This window comes from Zea mays, chromosome 9 (genome assembly GCF_902167145.1).
Source record: "Zea mays cultivar B73 chromosome 9, Zm-B73-REFERENCE-NAM-5.0, whole genome shotgun sequence".
In the NCBI taxonomy this organism is placed as follows: Eukaryota; Viridiplantae; Streptophyta; class Magnoliopsida; order Poales; family Poaceae; genus Zea; species Zea mays.
Window position 1 is genome coordinate 22,176,382 of NC_050104.1, and position 16,838 is coordinate 22,193,219.

Consider the following 16,838-nt stretch of genomic DNA (forward strand, 5'->3'; position numbering starts at 1 on the left):
AAAATTGAGAAGCTAGGCATATATATATGCAAGCTGCAGTCTAACTAGAACATGCATGCATGACGACCGATCGACGGTACAATGCACAAGAGATGAATTTGAGCAAGCAAAGCAATGCAACACAACGCGCACACATCATGGAGAATATAATGCATGCATGCCTACCGGCGGTCTATAAAATTAATTACCATCAATTTTGCGGTTCTAATCGGGTGCTCCACGCACTACTAGCTACTACTCTTGTACCCATTTCGATCGAGGGCGCATTTGCTCTGGCCGACAGTTCCATGTTGCCAAATTGGCCTCTAATATCACATCCCTCACTCACCATGATTTTTAGGGCATATATAGGCACTATATATACCTATGCATTTCACATGACCATCCACTAGCTAATATATTAATTGGTGACCGTCCTTGTTCCCTTACGTGTTCAAGATGTTCCTCAACATTTGCAGGAAAATGTAGGCACGTAGGACACCGTACCTTTGGAGGGACGACGGCATTGCAATTTGCATGTGTAGGCTACCTATTGACTCCAAGCTAGGATGGGTAATTGGGAGTTCCACTCCAGAGAGAGAGAGAGGGGGGTGAGTGATAGATAGATAGATGGATGGATGTGCCTTGTCATTGCAGTGTTAGCAGTTGGTATCATGGGTGGCTCTTGGTGCTCATGCCACAACCGACGGTTCAGAAGGCAGTAGCTCAATATATATAGATGTCTCTAAAAAATGTGAAAGTACTGTCACACAAGTAGCAGCATTTGCACAGAGAGCAAAGTAATTAGCAGATAATTACGACTCTCCGCCGGTGTGGCGAGGGATGTTCAGCTTGCTTAAGTTATCACTAGCTAGTCAGATGTACGTGCATTGCTACGGTATATATATATATATATATATATATATATATATATAGACTTTATTATAATAAAACATAAATTTAACGTGCGTTCTGTTGGTTAAGTGGGTATGAATGTGGAGCCTACAACCAAGGTTCGAATCAGCACGTATAACTTTACTTTATTTTTACATACAACAGGAAGGTGAAGCCTGAAGGATGACGCATGGTAAAAAATAGTGCTTTATATAGTAGAGACGACAGGGAAATGCTAGCATTGCTTTGCATTCCGCTGCCATAGTTTGTACTTAAGATGATCTTACTCATTATCATTATATGGTATAGAAAAACACTTGTCGTGCACACATCAATGCCGTATCAAAGATTAATGAGGATTCCCCCCCCTGCCAAATAACAAATAATTTTTTTGGTGGACGGGGAGGGGGGATTTACGTTAAATATATAATAATGGGTTGACAGCATATATGGCTAAACAAATCGAACTCCTGATGAGTAAGCATAATGAATAGATATCGAGCTACCTTGAGTGAATATAATCGATCTGCCAATTATATATCTTATCACTAAACAAAGGTTGTGCTCATAATTAACCATGGCCATCCAGATGGAAAGTTTGGCTCCCCTACACGTGCATGCATATGTGCAGGACTAAACTCGTGGAGACATCTGACCGGGCGTGTATTTGTAGCGATTGCATCGAACCGTACACGTGTCGAGTCTTACTATATATATATATATTATTTCTCTGTTCTTTTTTATTTATCACGATTCAATTTTAAAATAAACTAAAATGGAGCCAGTATTTAATATTAATATAATATGTGCAGAAACAGAAAGCTAAACTCCCAGATGGATTGGATATACACGAGTACACGACCGTTAAAATTGGGTACGCGGAGTGATGCGGAGAAGAGAACTTACCCCACCAATTGCGGGCAGCCATTGAAGCATCCATCCAAGAGCCAAATAATCCTAAAAGGTATTCACCTTCCACCACCAGAGTATCTCATCTCCCTTTCTTTTTTTTTACAAGAGCGGTGAATCTGCTGCTGCTGCTGCTTTTTTTACTATCTAGGGGTGGCACTGGATTCGAGACAGATTCACTGCCTGCTAGTAAGCAGAGAATGAGAGATGCCCTTTTTTTCATCGACTGCTGATCAGGAAAATATTAAAAAAGAAGCCGACCAACAATGGTCAGGAATTCCACAGTGGTCTACTGCATGCTACGATCTGTCATGCATGGTTTTTTATGTCTATAGAATAAATTTAACGGGGACTCTCCAAGTAGATTGGGTAGGAGAAACTCTGGATTTTGTGGCATAATACAGTACGTGGTTTCATGGTGTGCGAAGGACTCTTCCATAGCAGAGAGAGAGAGAGAGAGGCAACTGTAAGATAAACCCATTTTTTGCTGGGAATGGGTAGCTAGCTGTGCCTTTGTCATTTTGCAGGTAGGTCTGCTACTTATTAGCCCTCTCTACCTACCACCGCTAGTGATCAATGTAGTGCACAGTCAATGCCTCAATGGTAGCTAGAGGCTATGCTTGATTCTAGGCCAATGCGGCAGTTAGTGGAGTCTCTTGAGGGGGTCTTTAAGAGGCTAAGTGGAAAAAATACAAGAGACGAGCTTTTCACGACTCTCTATACATGTTGTCTTTAGCAATATTTATTACCCAGAGTCTCAAGCTTGTATCATGCAGTCTTATTTGTCTATTGTATTTTGAAAACCGAACCAGCATGTCCTAAGGGATTTTAGGTTTTAGGGTTTTGAGTCCGCCGGGATGTCACCCTAACAGCCCTTGTTGCTGTGTTAGTTGTGAGCACCACTTTTTTTTTCTTATTCTAATTTGAGACTCGTGTTCTTCCATATATGCCTCAAATAACTACAACTTTTGCTTTGTTTCTTTGCTTACTAAATATTTCTTTCATCAGTAACCAAGGGTGCTACAGTCATGCATGTTAGGCGGTCCCTTTCTTTAGAAAAAATAGGATTTCAACAAAGATAGAAAAATAATATTACTGGCGCTTGAAAATTTTAAACACCATCACAGGCTTTAAGCTATTTTCTACTAGTGTTAAGAAAAAAGAGAGGTAAAATAATAGTTATCTTAAGCTTAAATTGTAGAGCACATGAGAGGAAAAAAGAGAGGTGTTTGCTTTCAAAACCATGCTTGTCCAAGGACGCGGGAGAATCTATTTCAAAATATTTGACTGTCGAAGTAGTCAAAGAGTATAATTATTGTAGTGTATCAACTCTCTTTCCCTAATCAATGTTCATTCAATAAGAATATTCCCTCAATTTTTTTATGATTGCTTAATGCCTCCCTTAGAGCAAGTTTAAGTGTTTAACAATATAACTTACAGAGGATTTTATGATGTTGTCATGTCATATATAGCCAACTAAAAGTTTACCCATATAATAATAATCATCTCATGATACAAATTGTACATTTAATTTAGTCCACCTCTCTCACACACATATAGAGAGAGTCTTGAAGTCTGTGTGCAGCCCACTCTCAACTGCCTACTAGTGAGCAGCCCACGTTTTCTCTCTGCCCACTTCTCTTTCTTCCACATCACCATAAATCTGATATGATATTCTTGCAGCCGTATACATCAGCTTATTATGCTTTGCTCTTATAGATGCGGAGTTGCGGACAGTGGAACTATGGACAAATAGTTAAAACCAAGTAACAACATGGGAATGGGTTGGTCTCGGGACTACATGGGAATGGGTTTGTACAAAACTCAGTTCCTTTCTTCTACTATGGTTGACCCATCGTCTTTTGGGTTGAGGGATTGTAGTTGTTCTTGCTTTTTGTTTGGGGGTGGGTACACTATGGTGATTAAATGAGGTATGTGACAAATAAGGCTCACACGTCATGCACGCTTTTCTTTTTTTCCGCACATCACTCTATGACACTGCCACCCATGTTCCAGCTCGCTTCATCTACCAATGTTCCATGTCGCAACTCGCTTGCTTACATGTACACTTCTCCACCTAATTAAGTAAAGCACCTCGCCTATGCCCACCACGCTCATACTAGCCTGCAACACGATGCCTCCGTCATCACCCACGCACACCTATGCGCCGAAGTCGGTTGGTTCGGTCTCGATCTTAAGTAGTAATCGTTTGGACTCGTATCTATAAGGAATATTCCTTTAAAAGATAGAATCTGAACCTCTCAAAAGCAAACGCCTCCAAAAGGTAAAGCAAACATATATCTTTGTTGATTTGTACAATCTGTATCAATTAATGATATGAATTAAGTGATGAAACAAATCCTCCAAAGATGTGCTCCATTAAACTTCATGCATCCATGTTTCTCAAATCCTCCAAGATGATGTCGCCAGTAATAGGCGCACCCAAATTAAGCACCAGTAATAAGTAGTACCTTAGGGTATGTATAACACTGAGAAGGTGGAACAATTTTTTAAGTATAAGAGACAATAAAAAAATTGTATGATATAAACATGAGCCTCTAAATCATAAATGCAGTTAAGAGACAATGCGTATGCAGAATCATGTAGAGATGGGCTCTTCACGATTTTGTATTTTTTAATTAACCCCTTAGATACAAGAACTCTTATGAAATGAGGTTGTACACGGCGCCCTAGTCTCTCTTCTCTTCTCATCTCACTATCTCAGCGTGTGAATGTGTGAAATATGTGATCAAAACCAGGGTGGCCTCTCCCTCTCGCTCGCTCGCTCCTCACTCCCCCTATAAAAGCCGCCGCGGCCTCCTCCTCCTCCCTCCGCAAGAATCCAGCGAGCCAACAAGGCAACAACAAACACCTCCCTCCTTCTTCACTTCCCTGCCGTTGTTGCAGGAAGCAAGCGAGGGCACACAAACCGACAAGGCCGCCCACGCGCGCGTCGGCCGCCGCCGTTGCCGACCAGCAGGCAGGCAGCATGGTCGTGAACAACAAGGTGGACAGCCTGTCGTACGACGTCGAGGCGCCGCCGCCCTCTGCCGCCGGCGCCGCCGCGGGGCAAGCGCCACCGCCGGCGTCGCCAGCTCCGGCGCCGGCACCGGCAACCCACGCGCCCGTGACGCGGGAAGGCGGCGCGGCGTCGGTGCTGGAGCTGCACAAGGTGTCGCTGCCGGAGCGGCGGACGACGGCGAAGGCGCTGCGGCAGCGCCTGGCCGAGGTGTTCTTCCCGGACGACCCGCTGCACCAGTTCAAGAACCAGTCGTCGGCGCGGCGCCTCGTGCTGGCGCTGCACTACTTCTTCCCCATCTTCCAGTGGGGGTCCGCCTACAGCCCGCGCCTCCTGCGCTCCGACCTCGTCGCCGGCCTCACCATTGCCAGCCTCGCCATCCCGCAGGCACGTGCGCGCGTGTGCCCCGTTCCCGTCTCTCCTCCTCTGCTTCCTCTCGCCTTCATTCAATTCCTGGCTACTTTTGGCACGGTTTTTTATGGCACGGCCCAGAATATAGGCAGGCAGGCAGGCCGGCCAGCGGCCAGCCGTCGTCGTGCGGCGCGCAATAACTGACTGGTTGCCGTTGCCGTCGCCGTGCAGGGAATCAGCTACGCCAAGCTCGCCAACCTGCCGCCAATCGTTGGCCTATGTGAGTCCCTCCCTCCCTTCCTTCCTGCTCCTGCGTCCTGCCAGCAAAATCGTAGGAGTAAGTAATCTCAATCGACCTCCGCCGCATGTTGGCTGATGGATCTTGTTGGGGGGGCCGCTCCGGCGGTGCTCGCATCGCATGCACGCAGATTCCAGCTTCGTGCCGCCGCTCATCTACGCGCTGCTGGGGAGCTCGCGGGACCTGGCGGTGGGGCCGGTGTCCATCGCGTCGCTGGTGATGGGGTCCATGCTCCGGGACGCCGTGTCGCCGGACGAGCAGCCGCTCCTCTACCTGCAGCTGGCCTTCACCGCCACCTTCTTCGCCGGCGTCTTCCAGGCGTCCCTGGGATTCCTCAGGTGCCATTAATTCTGAACCATGCATCACTGTTGTTTGTTCCATTGGTCGGCCGCCCGCGACGCGGCGGCAGAGAGCAGAGCTCACGGATGCGCGTCCGTCCGTTTCCATGATCGCAGGCTGGGCTTCATCGTGGACTTCCTGTCCAAGGCGACGCTGACGGGCTTCATGGGCGGCGCCGCCGTCATCGTGTCGCTGCAGCAGCTCAAGGGCCTGCTCGGCATCTCCCACTTCACCTCCCACATGGGATTCCTCGACGTCATGCGCTCCGTCGTCAACCGCCACGACGAGGTACGTGCGTGCCCGTGCTGCTCTGTGCTCTGTCGTCGCCCGCCGGTGCCGGCAATGACAGAGCAGCAATCCTGTCTGCGTCTGCAATAGAATTTCCCGTGACGCTGACGCCGACGATCGATGCATGCAGTGGAAGTGGCAGACGATCGTCATGGGCTCCGCCTTCCTCGCCATCCTCCTCCTCACGCGCCAAATCGTAAGCTCAACCTCTTCACCATGCACCGGATTCCATTTCCATCTGATTATTATCACCATCCCCATCAAAGAACAAAGGCCATTTTTTTATAAAAAATTTCTGTTGAGATTAAACAACTACGAATTACTATTAGTCGTATCATAAGCAGGAGAGAAGTTAAATAAAGCTGAAGAAAAACAATGGCCGCACATACAAAATGTGGCGCGGACCGTTTGTGAAACCGGGGAGAATCTCACCTCTGTCACTTTTTCTCGTTCTCCCATCAGAAAAGAATTGCCAAAGCGCAGATGCAGCTTGACAGACCCGGTTACTCACTCACTCACCAGTCGGCAAAATTCTTTACGACTTCTCTGACCACGGTTGGTTGGCTAGCTTAGCTTCTAGGAAAGAAAGATGGGGCTGCAAAACAAAAAAAAAAAGTAGAAGGAGATGGCGATTCAAACCCTGGGGCGTGTTCATCATGGAGGGCCCCAAAGTGTGCCTGCCACTAACGAGGAATTTTTGACTCCACAGCTTCATGGGGGGGTGTTTAAGAAACGCCTAACAATTCATGGGGGTGGTTAAGACTTAAGAGCCAGCTCCTGCTTCTTGGGACCTAGTAAAAAGAAATGTTTTCTATAACCAAAAACAAAAAAGCGTGGCTTTGGTTCAGAGCTACTTGAATCGACTAAACAGTTGGTGTGCCCAGGAAAGCTGTCCTCGCCCAACAGCAGGTGCCTAATCTTCTTCCAAAGCTAGTAGCTATCAATGGACTGAAACACATGGCGGCAGAACAGAAAGTGGTCCCTCTTTAAGGTTTTGTTGTTTATAAAAACTGGGAGCGGTTTAAAAGCACCATTAGTTTCCCTTTTGCTTTAATCCTCCAACTGTCTTCTTCAAGTGAGTAGTAAGAACTAAGAACCAAGCATATATTGCTGAAGCACACATATATTTTGAGACAAGGCAACGCTCTGTTTGAGCAGTTGTAGTCGTCTTGTGTGAGCTTGGCAAGTAGCAACTGCATGTGTAGGTAGAATGTTAGAGAGCATTCACATGACTGAACGACATGGGTCAGATCAGATGGAGTAAGACGATGTGTTCGTGGCTTTAGAATCTGTTCTGACAAGTGGCTATAGCTTCATCGCTCTTTAGCTAGCGGCAGATAAAAATCGCTTGAGAACGACGCCGCTCCTGCTCACTTGGTATGATATGGTTAAAAGCGTCAGTCTGAGAGATTCCACTCTGCTGGGGCCTGGGCCTGGCCGGGGCCACGCCGGAGAAATCTTCAGAGATCAGGAGCGCCAAAATCTACATCTCCTTTGTTTTTTACACGATTCTTCTGCAAAGAAATTCCGGGATCTCTAGTTTGACAGTACGCAAAGCCAACTATTTTGCCCTGTTGTGATTATAAAAGCAATGAATTAGTGACAGACAAACCAATGAATGACAGACAAACTTATGAATCATTTTTTGTTGTTGTTGTTGTTGTTTTCAGAGCGCCAGGAATCCAAAGCTTTTCTGGGTATCAGCAGGTGCTCCCCTGGCGTCGGTGATCATCTCCACCATCCTCTCCTTCATCTGGAAATCCCCCAGCATCAGTGTTGTAAGCATCTTCAGTTCCATTGAGACCTCACCAATCATTATTCGTCAGTTCATCTCTGTAAAAAAAAACTTTTTTGTAAACACAGATCGGCATCCTCCCCAGGGGAGTGAACCCTCCTTCGGCGAACATGCTCAGCTTCAGCGGCTCCTACGTGGCGCTGACGATCAAAACCGGGATCATGACAGGCATCCTGTCCTTAACAGTAAGAGAAATGAAAAGATTTGGTTTTGAGTACCCTGCATGCAGCTGAAGGATCGAGAGATGTGTAAAAAAACTGAACAAAAATTTTTTGCAGGAAGGGATCGCAGTGGGCAGGACCTTTGCGTCCATCAACAACTACCAGGTGGACGGGAACAAGGAGATGATGGCGATCGGGCTGATGAACATGGCGGGCTCCTGCGCCTCCTGCTACGTGACGACGGGGTCCTTCTCCCGGTCGGCGGTGAACTACAGCGCGGGCTGCAGGACGGCGTTGTCCAACGTCGTGATGGCGGCGGCGGTGCTGGTGACGCTGCTGTTCCTCATGCCGCTGTTCCACTACACCCCGAACGTGATCCTGGCGGCGATCATCATCACGGCGGTGGTGGGGCTGGTGGACGTGCGCGGCGCCGCCAGGCTGTGGAAGGTGGACAAGCTGGACTTCCTGGCGTGCGTGGCGGCGTTCCTCGGCGTGCTGCTGGTGTCCGTGCAGACGGGCCTGGGCGTCGCCGTCGGCATCTCGCTCTTCAAGGTCCTGCTGCAGGTCACCCGCCCCAACGTCGTGGTGGAGGGCCTCGTCCCGGGGACGCAGAGCTACCGCAGCGTGGCGCAGTACCGCGAGGCCGTCCGCGTGCCGGGCTTCCTCGTCGTCGGCGTCGAGTCCGCCGTCTACTTCGCCAACTCCATGTACCTGGTGGAGCGGGTCATGCGCTACCTCCGCGACGAGGAGGAGCGCGCGCTCAAGTCCAACCACCCCTCCATCCGATGCGTCGTCCTCGACATGGGCGGTGAGCTGCCTGCCTGCTTCTTGCGCCATGGGCCATGCCATCGATCAAGTAGGAACCTTTTAGCTGATCGATCTTGTTGGTTTCTCCCGCAGCCGTCGCGGCGATCGACACCAGCGGTCTAGACGCGCTGTCCGAGCTCAAGAAAGTCCTGGACAAAAGAAACATCGAGGTACAGCTGCCGCCGCTGGCGTTGGTGTTGCTGCAACTCCTGTTCATTCGTAACATGCATGCATGAGCTTTGGTGAATTTTTGCAGCTGGTGCTTGCCAACCCGGTGGGGTCGGTGGCGGAGAGGATGTTCAACTCGGCGGTGGGCGAGAGCTTCGGGTCGGGCCGCCTCTTCTTCAGCGTAGCGGAGGCCGTCGCGGCGGGGGCGTGCAAAGCGGCGCAGCCCTGACGACGACGACAGGCTGATCCCTGAGGTGCCGCACGGGAGCATGCATAGGAATAGGATGGGTCAGAGACAGACTACCGGTGCTGCTAGTGGTAGTAGGGCAGGACGACGTACGAATAACATGGTGATGGCCTCTCTTCCTCCACTCCGATGCGATGCGAGTGTGCGACGCAGGGGAGGGGAGAAGAGTTTTTGAAGGATGTGACCAGTTGCTGTTGTAGTTGTTGTCAAGTACGTAGTAATGAAACGAGAATTGCTGCGTGGCAATTCAGGCCTGTTTTTTCTTTTTGCATCAAGGAAAAATAAGTGCTGGTACAGATGAGATTATTTTAACTAGAACCAAGTTACTTGCCAGTAAAATAAGAAGCTTCCATATAAACTTGAAACAAAAGAAAAAGGAGACACGATTCTCAGTTCAACCTTTATGGATTCTGGTTTCTTGTCGTCTTCTTTTCTTAATGCAAACTTGTAACAAGTATGTTTTGTTAGAAACTATTTTGTGAATGGGGTTTCTAGCTGAGTTGCTTAATTAGATGGTCTGAGTAGTATTCCTAAGATCATAAAGATGCTTTAACTGATTTCAAAAAAAAAAATCTCATTTAACCCACGACACAATTACAAGTCTAAGACTTACTGACTAAGTTTGACGGGAACATATCCTGTGCTCATGGAGCTCTTGTGCTCATATGAGCACTTTAAATCTGGTGCCTTCATTTCTCATCCAAGTGTGAATAGACATTTCCTAGTTTCTTCTGTGTGCCACCCTTGTTGCGCCGCGCCGCCTGTCTCTTCTGTGTGCCACTGCTGCCCTCACCCCTTGGATGAGAAATGAAGGCACCAGATTTAAAGTGCTCATATGAGCACAAGAGCTCCATGAGCACAGGATACGTTCCCAAGTTTGACAACCTCATTTTTCCAAAAGATTTCTATTTTTCTAAGTGAAATTAGTTTATTTTTCCTTGGACAAATAGAAATCCCTTACAAAATGGTGTTGTCAAATTAGCACTAAAGATTGGATCTGACCGTGGTAGTTGATACAGGCTATAATATCATTGTGCATGAGTGGGACATAGATTTGGGACTAGTTTGGCAACTCTATCTTTCTAATGGATTTCTATTTTCTCAAGAGAAATTAGTTTATTTTAAATGAAAATTCCTTGAGAAAATAGAGTTGTCAAACTAGCTCTTAGGGGTTTTCTCAACATGGCCCTTTGTACAATGTCTGAGGGCTATATTACCTTTATATATCGAGTTTATTTAATAGGAATTGTTTCAAAGAATCCACTTAGCCCCAAGTTTCTAAAAGAAGCACAAGATGCAGATTCATCACCCATGTAAAAGAATACCCGGTGGAAGGTGCATATTTTTTCTCCCCTTGGGTGTTGGATTCTGGAATACATGGTTCATACGGTCATGCATTTGGTGGGGTTTGGTTCCCTGGGCCTTTTGTGATCAGTGGGGTGGCCAAATTTAATAATGAGATTAACATGCTGAGGAATGATTAGCATAGGCTCACTACTTTGTGTGCATACCCAAGAGGCCAAGACATTATTTATCATGAAACAAACTTTTACTATTTTAGTACTGCAGGTAATAAGCGTTGGGTGTGCCACATGTACGTACTAACGTACTGGGCATATATATGGAGTGTTCCCCGTCTATAGTTGCTTTCCTTAGAGGGGTTTGTTATCTCCAACCATTCTTCCCATATTTCTCTATATATATTTACTTTCTATTATATTACCTACTTTCTCGAATATTTTTCGCCCGCTAGTTTATTTTTGAACTAAACCACGACAAATAAAAAAACAGAGGAAGTATTTACTATATCTCCCTAAAAAATATTCTCCTCACATACAGGACGTCTATCAACTCCTCATGTACACTATAACTCAGTTATTTAATATCTCAGCAGTTTTTGAAGTTTACAAAAATCATAAGCTATTTGTACCACCATACTACACATTGTTACCATGTTGCATAGCTTAAACAAGATTAATATCACAAAGAAATGACATAATTAACATATAGGGGGTGAATATTGATCACTCGTAAGAGCATGATGGTTTATAGGGGGTGATTGTGTCCATCAATAGCGATGGCAAGGTGGGCTCAAATTCAATGTTGATGCAATGAGATGGGGCTCGACGAGCTCACGGATGAGAAAGTTTTGAGAAAAGATGAATTTATAGGGGAGAAACTTTAGTAACGATTCTAAGAAAGAACGATACCAATTGATAGTAGACGCGGTCCGATCATCCGTGAGATACGATAACTTGATTGAGTGGAGATCTCGACGTTGATGATCCAAGGCTCCGAGCGAACGGTTCCTCGCAATCACTACACCACGACTCCGTTGGTTATCACCCGTGACACACGAATGACCTCGCCACGAAGGCTTATCCCTGCAAGCGCAATCAAGAACACAAGCAAGAACAGGAAAGAAACGCAACCAAAATTGTATTGATTACGGGATGAGGTTTTGCTTAGATCAATTCTGTCATCGAACAGTGGTAGTAGAAAAGTTTGGGTATGAGCTGAAAATTCTGGGCTGGAAGTGGAGACAATTTAGTACCGGTTCTTATAAAGAACCAGTACTAAATACTCTAGAAAAAAACTTAGTATTGGTCCCTTTTAGAACCAAAATTAAAGTCATTTGGTTGGGAACTAAAACTTCTCGACACGAACAGAGAAAAAACATTTATTATCGATCCTTTGCTAGAACATGTACTAAAGAACTCTCAGCTTTTGGCGTTAGCTTGAGGTAGATGAGTATCAATGGGTGTTTTCAACAGATATTAAGGACTTGATATCAGTACCGATTGGAAACATCAGCCGATACTAATATCCTCTACGAGGACGCGACGACTAAAATCGATACTGATGATTTTATCAGTATCATTTTAGTGCAATCCATACTAATGTTCTCGGATGAAATCATTATTCTCCGGTAGTGTTTGCTAAATACTCTTAAATTTTGACCACAGATACACCCTATTATGTATATGTGCTACTTAATCGGAAGGAATTGTATTCCTTTTGTTTAAACATCCTAGCATGAAAAATATAAGAATAACTTATTAGCCTTAATCTCAAGATTAGGAAAATAATGCAAACGCAAGCAAATAATTAGTGCACTTTCTCTTGACTCATGTTAAGGTAGAGCTTCTGAACCATTAGTTGTGGCATGCAAGAGTACCCAAAGCGAAGCCACGATACCAACACCTACATTTGAATGATGATAAGGCATGCATATCACTTGTATCATAATTCATAATCATATATGGAGTAGTGCAACTTACATCTATATCAATGCATGGAGTAAAAAAGACAGTTGTACCTTCCTTCCAAGTCCCAAAAGTACTGCATGCCTAAATTTTCTAACAAATCTTGAGATTTTTTTTTTAATATTGGCAGCGAGAATGAAATCTATTAGCAAGAAAGAGTTAGCAGCCACACCATGTAACTAAAATGCATGTATTTATAGTATCTGTTGTCAACCCTAATTTTGGTCGGGATGCGATATTAGGCAACATGAAACCGTCGGCCAGCAATTTCACCCTCAAATAGATAGAAGCGTGCATATGGAACAGGAGCACCAAAAAATAGCAATAGCAAATGTGCTAATCTAAGTCCATGGGATCCTTTTATGAAATTTGGACCGTCACGTGTGTTATCCTCTTTCTTGCGATCTTGTGATGTCCATTTAGGTATAAACGTTGCCTTCCTCGGTGTAGCTGGGGAAAACTGGAAAAGGTAGTCGTCGAGTTACCTACAATGTGTCCTTTGGCCATGCAATACTTCCCAACCATGCAATACTTACAAACTATGTGATGAAATGCATCTCACCTATATCTTTGTGATGGCTCTAGTTATGTGACTTTCTTTTAGATCATATCACTACAGTATATATGAAATAAACAAATACAATGCTCGCGCGTTGCGACGACATATAATATTTGATGAATGACTCTAGCAATCTATTTGGACAAAAAGTTGTATCTTTACTACCTTCTGTGTACTTACTCATTTCCACTGAGTTCACGAATTCGTACCATCTCAGCCAGTCAGCCGCACATTGGGACAACAAGTCGAAAAAAACGTTCGCGTTGAGGATGTGTCTATGTTTGTCCTCCCTCTGTCTCTCTCTCTCTCTCCTCACCTGCTCTCTAGCCAGCCGTCCGATCTCACGTACAGGTACGAGCCTACAGCAGGCAAGGAGATCCCAGAGAAAGAGGCGAGTGGGGACCACGGGTTGATTACAAAGAAATATAAGGGATTTTTGTTAAAGTATTGACGCATGACGACATTGAAAACCGGTGCTTTATAGTAGTAGAGGCTTATTAGTAGTTGAACACAGTCGCCTCTTTTCCCACGACAGTAAACCGAAAGTAATTCTGACTCTCACATGATAAAAGGTAAAATGTTCCATAAAAATCATATTTAACCGCTATATGTGAATAGTATAACTGCAAATTCCGAGTCAAGCCGCCAAGTAGATAAAGTAGTGATAAATCCTACAGTAAAATAGATCCTAATGAAAATCCATCAATTCCTAATCTCAGTGAAAATAAAAAACATATATCCATTTAAAATCCTCCTTTAATTGTGACTTTGTTTTGTGACAATGCAAATAAGTTCTAAATTTAACATATACTTATGTTCACCACACGTTCCAATTTCAAGTGGATGATGCAAAACTACTTGTACAATAAGTAGAGCTAGATTTGGTGTTAAAAGTACATACCAAATTTATGTTTCATCCTTAAATTAAGGTCAACTGTTGACACTTGGAAGTTTGGTATGTCTCAATCTAAGTCTAACAAACTAAGACCTTGTATGGATGCATATGCATCTATCTAAACCCATGTGTTAGGGCAAATTGGTGTGTAAGTTAGTTTAAATTTCACATCAACACACCCAACACATATGGATTGAGTTTTGATATTAAGGATCCAAATAAACCCTAAGGTGAAAAGGAATATGGGCCTTGTCCATTTATTCACCTCTTCTATGGTTGTATAGAAACTCTAGTCCCTATTGTATCAACTTTCAATGGTATAGAAATTGGTTTCAAAAAATCCATAGAAAAAGGAAGTGATGCAATGATATTTTGCACCTTTGAATCGAGACAATACTGTTCTATACCATTTTCTGGTAACCTCCAATGAAGATGTGTTGTTGCAATACATAAGATATGTTGTTGGGATAGTCGACAGTCTTAACACTCGTGGACTAGATAATATTGGGTGTCATCGTGGTAGGACATCGAGGTATAGAAGGTACCCAAAAGATGAAAGGTGTAACAAATAGAGCGGGACATAGACTGATTGTGCGTTGAACCTAGATGCTGTCTGAAAGGGAAATAGGGTCAAACCTTTTCCTAAATAATTTTGGTGGTTGAATTGCCTAACACAAATAACTGGACTAACTAGTTTGCTCTAGATTATACATTCTACAGGTGCCAAAGGTTCAACACAAACCAGCAAAAAGAACAAGTTAGGCTTCAAAAGAAAGGAGCAAAAAGGAAACCGAAGTGTGCCCTGATCTGGCGCACCGGACAGTGTCCGGTGCACCAGGGTGAATCAACTCAAACTCCTCAGCTTCGGGTTTCCCAGGCGCAACTCCGCTATAATTCACCGGACTGTCCGGTGTGCCACCGGATTGTCTGGTGCACCAGCGGAGCAACAGCTATCTGCGCGCAACGGTCGACTCTGACGAGTGAACAGTTCAGCACAGTAACGCGGCAGAAGTCAGAGCAAAAGGTCAGAGGGGCACCGGACTGTCCGGTGCCGCATGAGGACAAAGCCTCCAACGATCGACCAGCTCCAAGCCCTAATGACAGGGTGACGTGGCGGCGCACCAGACTGTCCGGTGCGCCCATCGCCTGTAGCATTCTCCAACGGCTACAATTTGGTTGGTGGCTATAAATACCACCCCAATCGGCCACTTCATAGTGTGGGAGCCCAAGCAACATTCCAAGTCATATAGTTGACATATCCAAGCCCTCCCAACCACCTATATTCATTGATCCATCCTATACACAAGATTTATACCACTTTAACCTACACAAGTGCCACAAAAGAGAGAGCAAGCAAAAGAGAGCTACTCGTGTGAGTTTAGCACTAGTGCCTTGTGAGATTCATTGAGATAAAGTGCGTGCTACATCTTGTGTTCATTTGTGCGTGGAGTTTTGACTCCCATTGAACTTTCTCAAAAGTTTTGGAGGCTTGTAAAGCTAGCAAGAGACACCTAAGTGTGTGGTGATCCTTGCGGGATCTTAAGTGATCCTTGAGAAGAAGAAGAGCTCGCCGGTCTTGGTGATCGGTGGAGAGAGGGAAAGGGTTGAAAGAGACCCGTCTTTAGTGGACTCCTCAACGGGGACTAGGCCTTCGAGGGCCGAACCTCGGTAAAATAAATCACCCGTGTCTCTTGTGTTTATTGCTTATGATTTGTTTGTTCTCTCTCTTTCTAAGTTCTCTTGCGCTACTCTTTGCTAATATTATTTTGTGTTGCTTCAAGTTAAATTCTCATTTAGAGAAGCAACTCCTTGCAAGAAACAACTTGTGTTTATCCTCTTCTTATCTAAGCCCTCTTGCATTATTCTTCACTAACATTTCTAGTAGTATTGCTATTGATTAAATTCCGCGCTCTTTGAAAACAATACTCGTTGCAAGCAAAGGACTTAGTTTTATACTTCGATAATTGTGCATCTTGTTCTAACCACTAATCAAGGGATCTAGTTTGGATTTAGAATTATAATTTTCAGGTTTCGCCTATCCACCCCCTCTAGGCGAATTTCAATTGGTATCAGAGCTAGGCACTTCATATTGAGTCTAACAACTCGAAGTGATGGCTCGTAGAAGATCCCAAAAGAACAAGAATACACCTCCGAAGGAAAACAATGAGGTAACTCTTGAGATATTACTTTCTGATTGTTCTAATTATGATTCATGGTCGACTAGGGTGCTAAATGCTTTTAGAACAGTAGATCCACAATTAGAACAAATTTTAGACAAGAGTGTCATTCCTTCTGGCTATGATAGGAAAAATGCTTCCGAGGAAGATCTAAGATGTATTCGCTTAAACTATCTAGCTTATGACATCTTAAGTAAATCTCTTAGCAAAGAAGATTATCGTGCCTTCATAATGAGATATGATGAACCTATTTGTGATGTGCATGATATTTGGACTAGAATTAAAATCAAATTTGATGAGTCCAAACATAATGGTTCATTTGATACTTCTACTTCTAGTTCTTGTGAAACTAACACTTTAAAGGAAGAAGAAGAAAATGAACGATGGAGACCAAACGATGAATCCACCTCTCCAAAAGGTTTGTCTTCCAATTTCAATTCCCACATATGTTGTGTGGCTAATGAAAATGATAGTGGAAGCACAAATGAGGATGAGATGAATGAAAGAAGCTCCATGCAACTCTACGCTCATCTAAGCCTAGAAGATAAGGCGGTCATGCTCAAACTTCTAAAAAGAAAGAGAGAGCAAAGTGAAGCTCGTCAAATGCTAGAAGATATTCTCTCCATAAAAATGCTAAGCTTTGACGAGTTGACTAAAGAACATGAGGAGCTAAAGCGTTCTCATGT

At 44.5% G+C, this 16,838-nt stretch overlaps 1 protein-coding gene across 1 annotated transcript; it reads left to right on the plus strand.

The window, feature by feature from the left end:
• The first annotated feature begins 4,628 nt into the window (after window positions 1–4,628).
• On the plus strand, window positions 4,629–9,550 carry sfp5 (sulfate transporter5). Its single transcript, NM_001154707.2, has 10 exons — window positions 4,629–5,188; window positions 5,384–5,432; window positions 5,581–5,788; window positions 5,906–6,077; window positions 6,208–6,273; window positions 7,748–7,855; window positions 7,941–8,057; window positions 8,151–8,841; window positions 8,934–9,010; window positions 9,097–9,550. The coding sequence occupies exons 1-10, from the start codon at window positions 4,772–4,774 to the stop codon at window positions 9,235–9,237; spliced, it is 2,046 nt and encodes a 681-aa protein (NP_001148179.1). The 5' UTR covers window positions 4,629–4,771; the 3' UTR covers window positions 9,238–9,550.
• Window positions 9,551–16,838: the final 7,288 nt, after the last annotated feature.